Source organism: Phyllostomus discolor, chromosome 13, assembly GCF_004126475.2.
Source record: "Phyllostomus discolor isolate MPI-MPIP mPhyDis1 chromosome 13, mPhyDis1.pri.v3, whole genome shotgun sequence".
Lineage (NCBI taxonomy): Eukaryota > Metazoa > Chordata > Mammalia > Chiroptera > Phyllostomidae > Phyllostomus > Phyllostomus discolor.
The window spans coordinates 3,658,926-3,676,115 of NC_040915.2; the positions used below are offsets into that span (position 1 = coordinate 3,658,926).

The 17,190-nt window shown below is 56.5% G+C and overlaps 2 protein-coding genes across 4 annotated transcripts; both read left to right on the plus strand.

The window, feature by feature from the left end:
• Nucleotides 1-518: 518 nt before the first annotated feature.
• Nucleotides 519-4,579, plus strand: TMED9 (transmembrane p24 trafficking protein 9). The gene is made up of 5 exons (XM_028528612.2): nucleotides 519-733; nucleotides 907-1,007; nucleotides 1,933-2,058; nucleotides 2,658-2,804; nucleotides 3,744-4,579. Exons 1-5 carry the CDS (start codon nucleotides 550-552, stop codon nucleotides 3,891-3,893), a joined length of 708 nt encoding a protein of 235 aa, XP_028384413.1. The 5' UTR covers nucleotides 519-549; the 3' UTR covers nucleotides 3,894-4,579.
• A 2,636-nt stretch (nucleotides 4,580-7,215) lies between these two features.
• B4GALT7 (beta-1,4-galactosyltransferase 7) lies at nucleotides 7,216-16,805 on the plus strand. 3 transcript variants are annotated; one of them, XM_036013679.1, is made up of 7 exons: nucleotides 7,236-7,392; nucleotides 9,186-9,341; nucleotides 11,046-11,408; nucleotides 13,907-14,132; nucleotides 15,134-15,217; nucleotides 15,503-15,591; nucleotides 16,084-16,805. In XM_036013679.1, exons 1-7 carry the CDS (start codon nucleotides 7,343-7,345, stop codon nucleotides 16,115-16,117), a joined length of 1,002 nt encoding a protein of 333 aa, XP_035869572.1. In that variant the 5' UTR covers nucleotides 7,236-7,342; the 3' UTR covers nucleotides 16,118-16,805. The 3 variants fall into 3 exon arrangements, with proteins under 3 accessions (XP_028384658.1, XP_035869572.1, XP_035869571.1); XM_036013678.1 differs by having other exon boundaries at nucleotides 7,238-7,392; nucleotides 15,487-15,591; XM_028528857.2 differs by lacking the exon at nucleotides 9,186-9,341 and having other exon boundaries at nucleotides 7,216-7,392; nucleotides 15,487-15,591.
• Nucleotides 16,806-17,190: the final 385 nt, after the last annotated feature.

The following is a 17,190-nucleotide window of genomic DNA, read 5'->3' on the forward strand; positions in this document are numbered from 1 at the left end:
GGAGTATGCGGTGCTCCTGATGGCGCGATGCCTGGGATCAGAGACCGGATTTAAGTGATAGGGGTTGGGGGTAGCAAAGAAGGGGTAAAGGGAGAGCATGATTTTTCTTTTCTATTTTGAAAAAATTCTGAAGATAAATCTGAGCGTTGTTTGTGCCATTTTTTTTCAGTCCAATTTTTAAAAATAGAAGCAAACCAGAAGGGCGGACAAATGCTACACCTATGCTAGGAAAATCTGGGGTCCTAGGTTCGAATCCTGTATCTCCTCTACGACTTCAAACAAACTGAGTAAGTTTCACCATCTCTAAAAAGTTGATAATCACTAGTGCCGGGCCCGGACGATAGTCAACGGAGAGCTTCCCATTTTGGGGCCTCAATTCGGTTCCCGGTAGAAGATACGCCCCAATCAGGCGCTGCCCCGCCATCGCCGCGAGGCATCTCGGGACTTACAGTCCAAGTGGCGGAACTCGCTGTCCCGATAGGCCCCGCGGCAGCGGCGGTAGGGCTACGTGGCGCGGCCGTCTGCGGCTGCGCGGGAAGGTGGGGCAAGATGGCTGCGGAGCAGAGTGTACGGGTCTGCGCATTCTGGCCAGGCGCGGGGCTGGGGAAGGTAGTTCGGGCCCTGGTGCTGCTGCTGTGGTTTGCGGCCCGCGGAGGAGCGCTCTACTTCCACATCGGGGAGACAGAGAAGAAGTGTTTTATTGAGGAGATTCCGGACGAGACCATGGTTATAGGTGCGGGGGGCGGGGGAGAGTTGGCGGCCTGACCGTGGTGTCGGTGCGCGGGGTTGGGGAGAGCTAGTGACGCTCCAGAGCCGGGAGCAGGCCCAGCTCGTTATGCCCTGGCCACTGCGGACCCGGGGCCATTTCGCACTCCTCTGAGCTGGCCTCGCCCGGTTTCCCTCCAGGAAACTACCGGACGCAGCTGTACGACAAGCAGCGGGAGGAGTACCAGCCGGCCACCCCCGGGCTGGGCATGTTCGTGGAGGTGAAGGACCCGGAAGACAAGGTTAGCTGGTCCCTTCGCCCCGCTGAGCCCTCCGCTGTGCACTTCAGCGCCAGACCAAGCCGGCGTTGGTACTTCCTCTCCTAGTTTCCACAGCAGCTAAATTGGTGAAAAGCAGTTGGTGGTGTGGGAAGATCCGGAATTTTCAGTCCAGGCCTAATTTAGGCTGTTCTGGGCTGGCTGTCCTCTCCACTTAGTGACTGCTGCGTGACTCCGCCGAGCCTGTTACCTTCCCCGAGCTAGTTCCTGGTCTCTGTAATGGAAATGCATCTATTGTAAAGGTGGGACGGCAGGATTTAGGCGCTGGAAAACAAAGAATTTTGCCAACTCTAAAGCGGTGACGTCTACACTTTAGGATTTCAGGGAACAGTGAACTTTCCAAAAAGAATTGAGCAGCTTTACATTTTTTCTTTAATTCTCCTCACTCGAGGACATATTTCATTGAAGGGAGAGAGAGAAAACGGTGTTGTGAGAGAATATTGATCGGTGGCCTCCCATATACCAGGACTGGGATGGAACTCGCAACCCAGCTATGTGCCCTGACGGGGAATCAAATCCACAGTCACAGGACGATGCTCCAACCAACTAAGCCATGCCCTTGGCCAGGGCAGCAGTTTTAAATTTAACAAATAAAGATGAAAACCAAAACCCTTTAGCTGTCACCTTTCACTTAAAAGAAGGATTACACCAAAATAATTGAAAGGGCATGAACTATGAATAAAGGAGAACCCTTCCCAAGAGAGGGTCACATGCTAACCTAATGTCTGGTCCCCCCCCCCCCCCCCCCCCGTCCAAACAGTTCTCAGACGAACCTTTGGCACCCACTGGCTGTGCAGCCTTGGACCTGCTAGTGCTGTGAGGTGCCTGGGGCTCTGTCTGTCCACTTGTCAGGCACTGCGGTAACACTCACTGAGGCCCTTTCTCCCAGGTCATTCTGGCTCGGCAGTACGGCTCTGAAGGCAGGTTCACGTTCACGTCCCATACCCCTGGCGAGCATCAGATCTGTCTTCACTCTAACTCTACCAAGTTCTCCCTCTTTGCTGGTGGCATGTTGGTAAGTGGACTCAGTTGGGACTGGTTGCTTTTAGTCTTTAGCTCCGGGGCAGGACTGGGTGTGTGTGTGTGAGGGGGTGATACTGTGGGTGTGAGATGAGTATGTTGGGTTTTGTGTCTCCTAACAAGACCGGGTTTCCAGTGGACACCCAGGACATAGTTGTGGAGCTCACTGCATATGTCTTGGTCAGAGCATCAGCCAAGGCTGCTGCTGCTTTTTTTTTTTAAGATTTTATTTATTTATTTTTAGAGAGAGGAGAAGGGGAGGGAGAAAGAGAGAGACAGAAACATTGATCATCAATCGGTTGCTTCTTGTACACACCCCAGCCGTGCACAGAACCCGCAGCCCAGGCATGTTCCCTGACCAGCAATTGAATAGGCCAGTCTTTTGCTTTGCAGGACGAGGCCCAACCACTGAGCCGCACTGGTCAGGGCACCGCCACTTGTTTTCTGTGTGCCTAGAGCCCCATAGAGCTGGACACTGAGGGCACCTCATCAGTGTTGGCTAAATGAACAAATTAAGGAAGGCAGGGGGACCAGCTGTCAGTCTCTGTCAGGAAGAGCTGCCTGATTGTCTTTATCTTCCTTGTCTGTTCACAGAGAGTTCATCTGGACATTCAGGTGGGTGAACATGCCAACGACTATGCAGAAATTGCTGCCAAAGACAAGTTGAGTGAGTTGCAGCTCAGAGTGCGACAGCTAGTGGAACAAGTGGAGCAGATCCAGAAAGAGCAGAACTACCAGCGGGTGAGTGGTTAGACCAGGGCCAGGGGTCTTCTCAGAAGCTGCCCACTGGCTCAGCCAGGAGTTCCACGTCAGAGTCATTATGAAACCCAAGAAACGTGCCTATTTTGTGCTACTTTGCAAGTCTAAAAGGTGGGGTTGGTATTACTAACTCTGTGATTGAAGAGACAGTCTTTTAAGAGGCTGTTGCTGCCCTGAGTCCCACAGTTACATAAAGCTACAGAGTAGGAATTGGTACCAACACCTTGGGTGCTATTCCCATGGCTCTAGGTGCTTCCAGGACCAGGGGTTGCCAGACTCACCTGTGTCTGGGAGTCTGGCAGCTTCTGTGAATGCATCTGTGACCATAAGGATTGGTAGGACAGTGGGCCACCTAAACAGGAACAGCTGCTGTTGTTGGCTGAGGACAGCCTTGCAGAGATGCTAGCCAGCCCTAGCTTTTACGGGGAGCCAGAGGTCCAGATTTATTATGTAAAAATTTCCTGGGTTTTAAATCTTGGCAAATATCACCCGAGTCAAACAAATCACATATATGGGCCAGGTCTAGCCCCTGGGCTACCCATTTGCAACCCATGCCCACAGTCTTCAAGGAGCAGTTTGGGAGACCTGGGCAGAGTGCTCGGCAAGTCCACTCCTGAGCGCCTCAGATCAGCTCTGTCTGGTGGCAATACCATGACTACTTTACCTCTCTTCCAAGAGCCTGGGTAGGACCAGGTGAGGGCTGTACACGACAGATGAGCAAACAGACTTCAGTTGCCTGAGGCCATCTGGCTGGTGAGGGTAAAGACAGCCTCCCATGGAGTGGCTCTTTGCAGGCACTTGTCTGGGACCCATGCTAGGCTAGTTGGTCCTGGGGAATTTTCCAGGGAGGGAACCCAGCAGTTCTAATGGCCCCAAGTGGGGCCCAGCCAACTCAGGCTCTTCCATTCTTTTCTCCCACAGTGGCGAGAGGAGCGATTCCGGCAGACCAGTGAGAGCACCAACCAGCGAGTGCTGTGGTGGTCCATTCTGCAGACCCTCATCCTTGTAGCCATCGGTGTCTGGCAGATGCGACATCTCAAGAGCTTCTTTGAAGCCAAGAAGCTGGTGTAGCCATCCTTCCTCCCAGGCTGGGAGAGAAGGGGCCTCCTGGAACTGATTTCTCTCCAGCAGGAGGACTGCTTCCAAGCCATGGATGTTCTGGAGAGGACGGGGGTCACAGGCACCCCAGGCACAAGCTGAAGGGAGCAGCTTGGCTGGCTAATCCTGAGCAGGTGGTGGGGCAAATGCCGGCCCCCTCCCTGGGCTCTTGGCCTTTTGCAGTAATCTCCTTGGGGCTGTTGAGGCCACTGGGGGCCCCACTGGCACTTCAGAATCAGTGTTACTGATCAGGGATGTGAGGCTGCTGTCTGGGGTGGCTGGGGGGAGGGGAGTGGGTGGGCAAGCTAGTTTTCTCTTTGTCTTCCTTCGCTAACTTGGGATTTTGAGGAGTTTGGGGTGTAGCTGTGATTCCCGGCCACCCTGACAACCTCCTTGGGCCTAAACCCAGCCTGCCAATCTGGGGTGTATGTCAGTTGAGGGTGGGATGGAGGGGGTTGCAATGTGGAAAGGTGGTCCCGAGGTTGAGTCCAGGTTCTTCACCCGGTTGTCCTTGGGGCTTGAGGAACTGGGGTCAGGGCAAGCAGAGGTCTTGGTGCTGGCTAGGGGCGGGGCCTGCAGTCTTAGTTACTGATTTCATTTTCAATAAGCCTAGGTTTGTTACATTGGTTTCCCAATAAAAAAAAAAAATCGACTTCTTGTCCAGTGTAACGTTACTGTGCTATCAGTGGGCATAACACTTCAGGGTGCTTTAGGAACGTCAGTTCTTCCAAAGGACAAGCACTTCGCATTCTAAGATAAATAACCCACCTGTGAACTTCATCCTCTCAACACCTTCGCGTGGCTGGGGGAGGTGGTTTTGCCCAAGGCCATCCAACAAGCACATTGGGTCTGTGCTCAGGTCCACACCATTTCCTCTGTGTCAATGCGCTCATGAAGTGCCCTCCCTGCCTTTCCATTGTAGCTGGGCTCAGTCTAGAATTGCCCTGGTGCAGCAAGAAGTGCCTAGTTAGAAGAGAGTGCTTTGAACAGGAATGCTGCAGGTGTGGGAGGGACAGAAACCCCTGGGCTGGTAGGGCTAGGAATATTGAGGGGCTTAGCCAGTAGGGTGGAATTTTAGCAAGGGTCTTGAGGGAGAGGAAGGGTTCTGATGACAGGTGGCTGGGGAAGTTGAGACAGACTGCTGGTGTGGAGATGGATGGGCATTGTCTCAGCTGGCACTGGGGGAAGGGGCTGTGAGCAGCTGGAAAGGAAGGCTGTTTAGAATGAGAACAGCCCCAGTAACAGATTTGTGGACATTACCCACTTTCAACAAAGCGTTGTGTGGAGGGTTTTGCTGAATGTAATTTGAGGAAGGTGGGTCAGCAGTGTTTGAGAAAGAAATGGGGTGGGGAGACATTTTGGGGGCTGTTTGACCTGGGAGGGTGTCATCTGAGCTTCTGTTACCACTGACCTATATACCTCCACATTAAGAAAAATAAACTTAGAATTACAAAAAGTTCTTAAAATAGTTTCCCTTATTCCTGTCATGTGTCAGTATGGTACATTTGTTAGAAATCAGTGACTCTAGCATTACATTATTTTTAACTGAAGTCCATTAGTTGTTACCTAGTGGCCTTTTTCTGTTTCTGGATCCCATCTATGACACCACATTAGATTTGGTTGTCTCTTTGGGCTTCTCTTGGCTGTGAGTTTCTCTGGCTGTCCTTTAAAAAAAAAATTACCTTGACAGGTTTCAGGAGGAGTGGTCAGGTGTTTTGTAGAATTTCCCTCGGTTGGGATTTATCTGCTGTGTTTTCCATGATTGGACCAGGGATCTGGGTTTTGAAAGGAAGAGCACAGAAGTGAAGTGCCATTTTCATCCCATCACATCAAGGGTACTTCCAGTCAACTGTTGATGTCACAGTTTAAAATGAGTTAATTTGGGGTTTTATGTGAAACCAGTTTTCTTCAGGTCAATCAGATCTGACACTGGCAGGACTTCATTTTGATGCAACAATTAGCCAGATACCCTTTAGAAGGGCTTGTGTTCTTTAGGTCACAGTGCCACCTCCTTGCTCCCATCATTGGCCTTACCTGGCTGGTCTCTGCAGGGCATCAGGCTCCCTGTCATCTTTAGCCAAATCTAAGCTGGATTTGCCAAGGTTTGAGTACAGGGTGCAGTGCCCTGGGAGAGTTCAGCAGCATGGGGACCAGTGGGGTTGTGTGCTGCAGGGCTGAAGGGAGTAGGGGGGTTACTGGGAATGATTAACTTTCCATCCACAGTGAAGTTCTCTTGGGAGCAGAGTGGTTGAGACCACAGACTGCAACCAAGCTACATGGGCTTATGTGATGAATTGTCTCTGCCTCGGTTGCCCCATCTTTAAAGTTGGCATTTGGGGTGATGAACACACAGTACAGTGTGCAGATGTGGAACTGTACACCTGAAACCTGTGTAATTTTGTTAACCAGTGTCACCCCAATAAATCAGTGACAAAGAAATGTAAAAGGAAACAAGTCGGCATGATAAGCACAACACTCAAGGACTGAATGATGTAACAGGAAAGAATTTAGAACAACGACTTGCACATGGTAAGAACTCAATGGACGTTAGCTCTTTATTGGGAAACTTACAATCGGCCTTGCAGAGCAGAGAGCAAGGCTAATAACCGCCACTTTCTCTTCCCAGGTGGGAGGCTGGCCCAGCTGCTCGGTTCCCACCACTCAGTCTCCTTACAGGTTTCCCTTCCTCAGTTCTCCCTCTCCACCGGAGTACCCCTTTCCTGAAGACAGCGGTTATTTACATAGCGTTGACTTGTGCCCGTCGCTGTGCCGAGGGCATTTTTCCTTTAATCCTCACGGCAACCATGTAGACCCATGTAGGAAGAACCATGTACATACTCAGGTGAGGGAACAGATGCAGATTGTGTCTTGCCCTAAAATACAACTGAATTGGCAGAGGCAGGTTTCGATTCCAATCAATCTGTCTTTCGTGCCTGGCTCCCAACTCCATGGGTATCAATTGAACCCAAGCCCAAGCCCTGAGCTTGGCTTCAAACTCATTGCAGAGAAAGAATGCACCTGAGTTGATAGCAGTGCTGCCCAGAGGCTCCCCGCCTTCCCTCGGGAAGAGGAGGAAGACGCAGATTATCCCAGGGCACTGGTCTGGAAGTCTGGAGTCTAAGTCCAGTCCCCAACCCAGTGACTTGAGCCCTCTCAGGGGCCTAGATTCTCCGGACGTTAATAGGGAGGGCAGTTAGCAGTCAGGCGGCAGGAGTGCTGCTCAATTGTTCCTCGACACGCGGAACCTTAGACGCCATAGCTCCGGGGAGCAGGCGGCGCGGCCGGAGCGGAGGACCGGGAGGACCGAGGGGCGGGGCGGACGGGGAGGGGCGGGGCGGGAGGCGGAGGCGCCGCGTAAGCCGGCGAGGTCGGGCCCGCCCGGCTAGGAGCTCGAGCCCCATGCACCGCCGCCTCCCCCCACGATGTTCCCCTCCCGGAGGAAAGCGGCGCAGCTACCCTGGGAGGACGGCAGGTGAGCGGCGGCGGCGGCCGGCCGGCCCGGGCCCCGTCCTCCCGGGTACCTATCTTTTCCGGGCCGCGAGACGGAATCTAGGAGCCCGAGGCTGTCGTGTCTGGTCTCTGCGGGGCTCTCTGAGGGTCTGTGGTTCTCCTTGTGGGTCACTGGCTCTCTGTGTATTTGGGTGTTTGTCTCTGTGGGTGTCTGTCTGTCTCACCAGTCTACGTCACTCTGCAGATCTCCGTCCCCCGCGGGTCTGTATTTCTGCGTTGACTTCCCTTTTTGAGTTTCTGTCTCTCTTTGCAAGTCGCTCTCTCTCATTGTGGGTTTCTCTGTACTCCACTGACCTTACTCTATCTCGGTAGTCTCTGACTCCGATGACCTCTCAGTGGATCTCTGTCTTTCTGTCTGTCCATGGTCAGAGGGTCTGTATTCCGTTTCTCTAGTCTCTGCCTCCCCATCACATCCACGTAGCCTCGGGCCCTTTTTCCTCCCCCCTTCATGCTTCCCCTTCCTTTGCTGCCCGCTCAGAAGAACACAGCAGACAGAAGCTCTATCTGCTATGCCTGGCTGGCCACTGCCTGGCATTTAGTAGGCACCCCTCACACAACACGAGTTCAGTTCCTGTGCAGCTGTACTTGAAATGGGCCTGCTCCATGTGTTAGGTATGGGCTTGGCCCAGATCCCAGCTAATGATGTTTCCCACTAACGCAGAACTGGGGAGAGGAGCTTTTCACTTGTCTGCATTTGGGACGGCACTTCATTCAGCCTTGAGCTGTGCCCTCGAAACTCTTCTCACCTAGAATACGTGGTGGGCCTCTCTACTCAGCGAGTGGCACCTCCTTCCCTTTTGGTCTCTAAGTTTGCCATGTGCCAAAAGATTCTGGAAGATAGTGAGCACAACTCCACCTTTGGGGATTTTTCAGAGTTGGCGAAGTAAGAAGACAGGACCATTAACAGAAAGAAATCCCGAACTGTGGAGTCAGCCCTGGGCAGGAATCGTCTTTAATAGCCATGTGATCAGAAGCAGATCATTTAATCTTTCTGACTTCAGCTTTTCCATCTCTGAAACTGGGATCGTAAGAAATGCTTTGGAGGGCTGTGTGAGGATTAAAGGAGACAATACATGTAAAATCCTTGACACTGTGCCTGGCATAGAGGAGGTGTCTTCCAGTTCCCTTTCTCATTTGTAGGTGCCATAAGCAGAGCATTTGAGTATTCAAACCTTGTATCACTAAGATTTGGGTGAGAGAAGAGAGGAAAGGTAATGGAGAAAAATTTCCATCTTCTGATCACTTTCCATAAAGCTTTGGAACGTAACTGTGTTCTCAGAAAAAGTTGCTGATAAGTATTTTTGCTTTTGACCCAAGGGTACAAAGATCCATGCAACAGATGCAGGCTAAGGTAGCACTTAAGAGTGCTGCCTCTAGAGCCAGCCTGCTGGTTCTGAATCCTCCCTCTCCTAGCCTTGGGCCCAGGTTGAGGAAGGTGACAGAACCGCATCTGGTCTGCCCCCAGAGCAGGCGACCTGGGCCTGGGAGCAGCTGGACTGCAGAACTGGAGTTTGCCACCAGGTGGCACCAGGAGCAACTGTTCTCTGTGTTGCCCTGGTCCTGAGGAAATGGGGATTCCTCTCTGAATTGAGTTGTTCAGCAGTTTGGGTCTTTAACAGCTCAGGATGAGAGGGCCCATGGGGATGCGATCCTGGCAGGATGGGAAAGTTAGACCCGGGGACAGCATGTGAAAGTGCATGGAATGCCCAATTCATGCCCAGCCCCCGGGTAATGGTCACTGCTTCTTCCCCGAAGGTGGGCTAGTTCCCCATGTTCATCTCCCCGGTCTCCACCCCACCCCCAGAAAGAGCTCAGAGGGAGGATTTGTAGAGGCTCCAGCCCTCCCAGGCCACTGGCAGGATTGGGTTCTGCTCCTCCCCAGCGGAAACCCCCACCACAGGACAACGGGGGGTAAGTCAGAAGCCCCCTGCGAAGGGGTCCTACCCAGCCCTCTGTCTGCTGTGTGTGGGACCCATGTCTGGCTTCAGGACTGCTGGCTTCTAGGCTGGCAGTAGTGCCGCTCAAGAGAGGCCGGTGTTGGTGTGGCTCTCGTGTGTCCCTGAAAGCATGCCTGACTGCTTGAACCCTTCCTGTAACTCACTTAGCATGTCCTCTGCCGTGTGACCTGTGCTAGGGCCATGGGCTTGTTACCAGTCTGATCACCTGTGGCAGAGACAAGCAGGGACTCGGGTGATCACAGAACTCTTAAGTGCTCCAAAGGGCGAGGTAACCAGACACCAAGGGGACATGTATCTCAGGCTGTGTACATGGGGAGGTAGGCAGTGCGGGCTGTGACATTGGAGTTTGGCCCTGGAGGGTCAGCAAGGGGCTTTCGGGCAGATGAAACAGGAGGAGCGCTCCAGGCAGAAGCGGCAGGCTGTGCAGGGCTGGCTGGATCAGGAAGGAAGGCGGTGAGTGGAGAAGCTCTGCGAGGCCCATGGTGAGCGCTGGGTGAGCGGTAGGAGGCAGCTGGCAATGGGGCCAGCTCACAGAGGGCTTTGATGGTCAGACCAAGGAATTTGATCTTTGTCTTGTAAACAGAAGAGGGACATCCACGAGATCGAAGGGGTCTGAGCTGGGTCAGGACCAAGGAGACCTGGACTAAAAGAGGCAGTGTGTGGGGAGGGGTCAGGGGCACTTAGGAGGGAGAGTCTCTAAGCCTGGAAGCTGCGTGGTGATTCCAGAGGTTATACAGCAGGTCTGTTTGCCAATTATTTCATGGGGAGTCGAGCAGAGGAAGCCTCCCTTTTCTTGGATTCTTGGGCTCCTCCGCTGTCCTCAGGGACTTCCAGAGAGAGGGGCAAGAGAACCAGGTGAACCCTGCATGTTTCTTTGTTCTTTCCAGCCTGAAGGGCAGGCTCTCTCAGTGCTGCCGCAGTGTCCGATGTCCCCAGCTGTCCTCCCAGTTTCTGAAATGAGCCTGGGTGCTGGCCCCAGCCCCAGTCTTGCTTTCCTTCATCCGTCTTTCATCTCTTGTCACATGAGTTGCCTGTTAGACTGAAGCTTTGAGACTCGTTTGGGGAACTGCCACTGGCACTGGGGCCTTGCATTGGTTTGGGGCAGACCCCCTCTTCCCAAAGTGAACAGTGGGGATTTCCACTGGGGCCTGGGCCAGCCCAGGCCCAGGTCTGGGGGAGCTTGCTGGTGTGAGAAGCAGGGTGAAGCCAGTGTTCCAGCTGGTGGCAAACCTCCAGGGTGTGGAGGGTGAGATCTCTGAGTTGGGGCTCTGGCCGTCAGCTCAGGACAGGAGCCTCTGCCCCAGGGAGGGGCACGTGCAAGAGATAGGGTGCCTTGTCCCTGCCACCCTGGTGGTCTGACCGAGGCTCACTCACAGGAACGAAGAAAGCATCGGGGAGCTGGGCAGCCAGGAGTGGCCGGTGGGCTTCCCAGGCGGGGTGGGGGTGGGGGACGGGCGTGGGCTGGTCCTAGAGCAGTAAGCAGGGTCCCGACGCGCAGTAGCAGCACGAGCAAAAGCACTGAAGTGGCTTCTACACTAATTCCAGGTGCTTGGGGCAGACCAGGCACGTGTGCCCTGCTGGTGGGGGAGCCAGAGGGGGGCTCGTCGCGGGCCCTGCCTCAGCCCTGCCCTTCTGACCCTCCCCGCTCTTGTCCCAGGTCCAGGCTGCTCCCCGGCAGCCTCCCCCGGAAATGCTCCATCTTCCACCTCTTCGTCGCCTGCCTCTTACTGGGCTTCCTCTCCCTGCTCTGGCTGCAGTTCAGCTGCTCTGGTGACACAGCCTGGGCAGCCAGGGGACGAGGGCAGGAGACCTCGGGTCCACCCCGGGCCTGCCCTCCAGAGCCCCCACCCGAGCACTGGGAAGAAGACCCGTCATGGGGGCCCCACCGCCTGGCGGTGCTGGTGCCCTTCCGTGAGCGCTTTGAGGAGCTCCTGGTCTTTGTGCCCCACCTGCACCGCTTCCTGAGCCGGAAGAAGATTCCGCACCACATCTACGTGCTCAACCAGGTGGACCATTTCAGGTAGGGACCACCTGACCCAGCTGCCCCTCTCTGGGGGCCTCACCTTGCCTGGGCTTTTTAGGGCCTGTTCCCCTTTCTGGCAGCGACCCATGCTGGTGGGCCGCAGGCCTGTGGAGGGCTGCCCGGGTCAGTGGCAGCAGAGTGGGAGGTGGGACGCCCCGCACTGGGCGTGGTGGGAATCTTTGGGGAGAGTTAGGGGCTGGGGAGGGCCTTGATCTGATTTCCATTTAAAAATGTGCTGCAGCGTGTGGAGTACATTGTACCAGGATAAGAGGAGCAGCAGGGCGGACTGTGGGTGGTCAGTAGTGTCTGAGTTGGTGGGGACCTGGCCAGCATGGAAGAAGGGTGGAGGAGGCACAGACAGGGCTTGCCCGTGGATTGGCTGTGAGGACTGGGCAGAGGGAGTGTCAAGGCTATGGCTTTCACAGTCTTTCACATCGTTTGCAGTCTGGCATTATCCTGAAACTCTTGCCCTCACCAAAACCTGCCTTCCTGCACAATCGCAGTCGAAGCGTCTCGCACTCCACCCCACCTTTCCCTCTAGTTTGCTCCCTCCGGAGACGCTAACCGTTCTTGGACTCCATCAGGCCCTTTAGTTCAGGATGCTCCCAAACACCACTGCCCACCCTCCTTGTCCTCACTTTCTCCTGATGTCACCTGGACCCCGTGGTCCGTTGTTGAAATCACTGCCCTGCATACACTTCAGCTCCCTTGCCCGTTTCCGCCTGGCGCATCTTCTGCTTGAGGAAACCTGACTGTTTGGCCCGCCGCTGCTCCTGGGCAGCCAGATGTGATGCTGATCCCTGGCCCAGGGAGCTCCTCAGCCCTGCCTGGAAACCTGGAATTCCTCCAGTCTGCTGCCTTTCCCATCTCCTCACCCATCCTGCCCCCAGCTTGCTTCCTATTTGAGAAACAACCAAGTGGAGGAGAACTTGCCCGAGCCCTTCCGTGGCCCTGCATCCTGGCGGCTGTGCTTCGCTGCAGGTGCCTGTTGGGGCGCATCCCTGGCACCGGCCCCCTTTCCTGCCTCCCACCCCAGAGCATCGCTCCTCCCCACCTGGAGCGACTGCATTGGCGTACAAAGTGCCACGGTGCCCACCGCCTTCACCTCCCCTCACTTTTGTTACAGATCTTCCGTTTCCCCCTCATGGTCCTTGCCTGGTCCCACTCAGAGCTCCGCCCACACCACAGTGGCTCTCACAAGGGGGTTTCTTCTTCCTGCCTCGAATCCCAGGCCTCAGGGGCAGCACTCGCTGCATCTCCCCCTTTCTTACTGGCTGTCCTCTGCACCTTCTCTCAGGCTCCACCTCTTCTCCCTGATCTCGCAGTTGTAGTGCTCCTGAGTGTCCCCTTGCAGAGTCCAGTCACTCCCTGGGGGAGGCCATCCGGGCTCAGGGCCTGAAGTCCCATCTCACCCCTGGTGACTCCGCAGGAGGTGTGCCCAGCCCAGACCTCCCCCTGAGCTCCACTCCTGAACATCCGGCCACCTGCACTGCCCTCCCTTTGCTCATCTTGGCAGCATCTCGAGATTAACTTGATTGAAGCTGAATTCCTGATTTCCCACCTGCCCCGGCCGTGCTTCCCCTGCTTCCCCACCTGTCAGGAAACGGCTACTACATGCTTCCATTCGTCAGGGCCAGAAAGCCTTGGAGTCCCCTCCACTCCTCCTTCTGCCTCACATAAGGCATGCAGTCTGTCGGCAGAGTCCATCCAGACCCTGCCTGCTCCTCACCGTCCGTTCTGCCACCTACCTGAGCTAAGCACCATCTTCTGTTGCCTCATCATTGCAGGCCTCTCAACTCACTTCCCCGCTCCCCTCGGCCCTCCAGTCTCTCCCCCCCTCCCTGGCTAGGGTGGCCCTCTCGCCCTGAGTCACACCGCTGCCCTGCGTCCTCCAGTGGCTCCCCGTCTCGTCCAGGGTCGAAGCCCAGGCCTGGCAGGGGCCCATACCCCGTGGGCCTCATCCTCTGTGCCCCCCGCACTCACTCTGTCTGGCCACATGGGTGTGTCTGCCCTGCCTCAGGCCTTAGCAGGCACATCTCTGCTCAGAGCCCCCTTCCTCTGATTTGCACAGGGCTCATCCCTCCGGCCTTCCCTGGGCCTTCCCTGACCACTCATCTTGGAGAACAGCAGCTTGCCTCCAGCATGCTTTGCCTTTCTGCTTTCCTTTTCTCCACAGCACTTACCACTGTCTGGCTTGTTAAGTATTTACTTCCTTCTTTTCATCTCCTGTTATTAGAATATCGGCAGGGCTTCAATTTCTTACTGCTATATCTCCTGTGCTCTGAACAGCTTCTGGCACATAGTAGATGCTCAGTAAACATTTGGGCGATGAGTGGAGGGGCAGGCGTGCAGGTGGGTAGCTCTGCAGTGAAGTCCGTCTTGGCCTGGAGTGTGGCATCGGCCCCTGCGTGGGTGTTGTAAGGGACAGGCTCCTGCAGCATCCGGGGAGCCTGCTCTCTGCCCGCACCCCGCCCAGCCTCTGCCGCCCCGCACAGGTTCAACCGGGCGGCGCTCATCAACGTGGGCTTCCTGGAGAGCGGCAACAGCACGGACTACATCGCCATGCACGACGTGGACCTGCTCCCTCTCAATGAGGAGCTGGACTACGGCTTCCCGGAGGCAGGGCCCTTCCATGTGGCCTCCCCGGAGCTGCACCCCCTCTACCACTACAAGACCTACGTCGGCGGCATCCTGCTGCTCTCCAAGCAGCACTACCAGCTGGTGAGGCCCGGCCGGCCTGTGCTGCTGAGCCAGGGAGCGCCTGCCTGCGGGGGTGGGGAGCACTGGTAGGAGGAGCAGCAGTTCTGGGGTCCTGCAGGGAACCCAGGAACAGCCGGAGACAGGGGAGAGGAGCGGGGACGGGCAGGTCGGTTAGGGAGGATTCAGCCGTAGTGACAGAAAGCCCGTGAAAACTGGGCTTCGGAAAAGTGGGGGTTCATTGGGTTTCAACCTGGAACAGCCTAGGTGGGGCTGAGAGAAGGGTGTGGCTTCCTGCACCCAGCCTCTTGGGCACTGTCCCCAGGGTACCCCATCTCTTCCCATCTCTCATTTCTGCCTTTTTTAGGCTTTCTTTCCAGACACTTGGGGTGAAGGGTGGTGGTTGTAGCCGAAGCATCTGTCCTGGCTCGAACCCGCTGAGAGAGGGGCCTGCCCCCGACAGCCAGACAGGGGTCCCCAAGCTGTGCAGCACTGGCTCTCGATTGGCCTGCCTTGCACCTGGCCATCCCTGTGTCTGTCCCCGTGGCGGGGTGGGTGGGGAGAGCTGAGTAGCTTAGACCTGGGTCTCCTATTCCTCATAAGGGGAACACCAGTTTTATTAAATGAAGCCCCTCATCTGGTGGCAAAAACTGGTGTCCGCCACAGACTCCAGCTGGCCCTCGCCCACACAGAGGAGGAGACCAGGGCAGAGCTGCCCCGGGAGAAGTGGGAATTGGCACTCTGCCCATCACCAGCTACCCAGAGAGGTCCCCTCCTGTCAGCCAGACATTTTGGGGAAACCAGTCATTTCACGCAAGTTCAAAGCTGAGTTAGAGCAGGCAGCGGGCCGGGGTGGGCGGGCTTCCCCCCCCCCCAACCGTGCTGCAGAGGCGGTGGGAACTGTGAGCATCCCGTGCCCACACCTCGGGGGAGGGAGGCTGGGGCTGGTGCTCCTGAGGGCTGAGAGGCTGGAGAGCGCCCTGGCGGACAGGGGGCGAGGGGTTGACGCTGCCCGTCTCTGCCAGTGCAACGGGATGTCCAACCGCTTCTGGGGCTGGGGCCGAGAGGATGATGAGTTCTACCGGCGCATCACAGGAGCCGGGCTGCAGGTAACACGTCCCGCCCCCTGCCCTCGGCCGCTGTGGCCACCTGAGGCTCCTTCTCTGCCCTCAGCCAAGTCCCTGGGGCTCGGAGATGGCATCCCTGGTGCTTCCCCCAGCCCTGCCCCAGCCGGCACACCTCTTCTGCACCAAGGGGACACAGGCCCCTGCCTGTGGCCTGTGGCAGGCAGTGGGGCCCAGAGGACCAGGGTTGAGGGCCAGGGCTCCAGGAGGGGCGGCCTGACCCAGCTTCCTTTGGCCTCCTTTGGCCTCCTTAGCTGTTCCGCCCCTCAGGGATCACAACTGGATACAAGACGTTTCGCCACCTGCACGACCCAGCCTGGCGGAAGAGGGACCAGAAGCGCATTGCCGCTCAAAAGCAGGTGCTGGATGACTGGCCTCCTGAGCGGGATGGGCGGGTGGAGACGCGGGGAGCCAACGGGCCGGCAGTTCACCAAGTTCCGCTTGGACCCCAGTGGCCCTGTCCACCCCATTCGGCCCAGCTCAGTCGATGGCATTTTGCTCAGGCACCTGCCCTGCTTGGTGGCGGCCACAGGCACCTGGGCACTGGGTCTGTCGACCCCAGTACAGGCTGGGTGGGGGGGCTCTGCTGAAGGTGCTGGAGTCCCAGGCAGCCCCGCAGCCCTGTCCCTTAAACAGCCTCTTGTCTAGGGGCCGCATTGGTCAACCAAATGCCCCTGCCGTCCTGCTCGAGGGGCACACAGCTGTGGGCCAGAGCCCCCAGGGCCGTGAGCTTTACTGCCCTCTGCAGTGGGGTCGCAGGACCTCTGAAGACAGGGTCACGGGGGCAGCAGTAGACGGCGGGCAGCCACAAAGCCCTGAGTCCACGCACCACCTCCCCCTTTGCTTCCCAGGAGCAGTTCAAGGTGGACCGAGAGGGAGGCCTGAGCACTGTAAAGTACCGCGTGGATGCCCGTACAGCCCTGTCTGTGGGCGGGGCCCCGTGCACCGTTCTCAACATCATGCTGGACTGTGACAAGGCTGCTACCCCCTGGTGCACATTTGGCTGAGGTGGCTGGACAGTAAGAAGGCCTGTACCTACAGGCCACACTGCTACTCAGGCCCTGGACAAAGCCTCAGTCCCTGAGCCCATCTCTAATAAGACACGGAGTGGCCTGAAGCAGTGGACAGCAAGCCAGGTGTCTTCAGCCACAGCAGGACACACGGGCTGCCTGGGGCACCAGCGCTAGCAATAGACTGATGCAGAGAAGCTGGGGTGTGGCTCCCAGCCGGCACGGCACACCCGCCTCTGTGTGCTGAGGCCTGCGGGCTCTGGGTCCTCTCCTGGCCTGCCTCATGCAGAGGTCGGGTGCAGCGATGGGGTGCAGAGGCGAGGCCACTGAGCGAGTGGCTGGGGCCGCTGGGAGGGGTGGAGTGCAGGCCCCAGAGTGCAGGCCCCCTGAAGAGGGACGCTAGACCACTCTGGCTGCTTGTCACCGTGTAGGAACGTGGGCCTGATGTTGCCGGATCTTCTGATGTTTCAAAAGAAACTGGAATTCTGGATTCTTCAGTGGAAGCAGTTGATTATTAAATGATAGCAACTAATTAAAATTCTAAAAAAGTATGGCAGTCCAAACAAAATGTATTGTGGGCCACCAGTTTGTCACCTGTGGTGGAGGGGGAAGGAATGGGACAGAAGCTGACATCACTCTTGGTTGTAAGATGGCAAGGAGCTGGGTCAGGGCTGGGAAAGTGGGAGGCGGGGGGTGGGGAGGCTCAGGTGGCAGAGAAGCGGAGGCATGGGCTCCTGCTCCCTCCCATGGCCTAGACTTTGCCGCCCTGGGGGCAGCCTGACTGCGGGAGGGGCTTGGCCCGGCCTCGCTGAGAGGCCCAGGAACAGAGCCCCCAGACCAGGCCCGGCAGGCAGGAAGAAGTGTTGGCCGTGACTCTGCCGTGCCTTGAGGGAGTGAAGACACGGCTCTGATGCAGGAGGAAGATGAGGAAGAGGAGAGTCCCTGGGG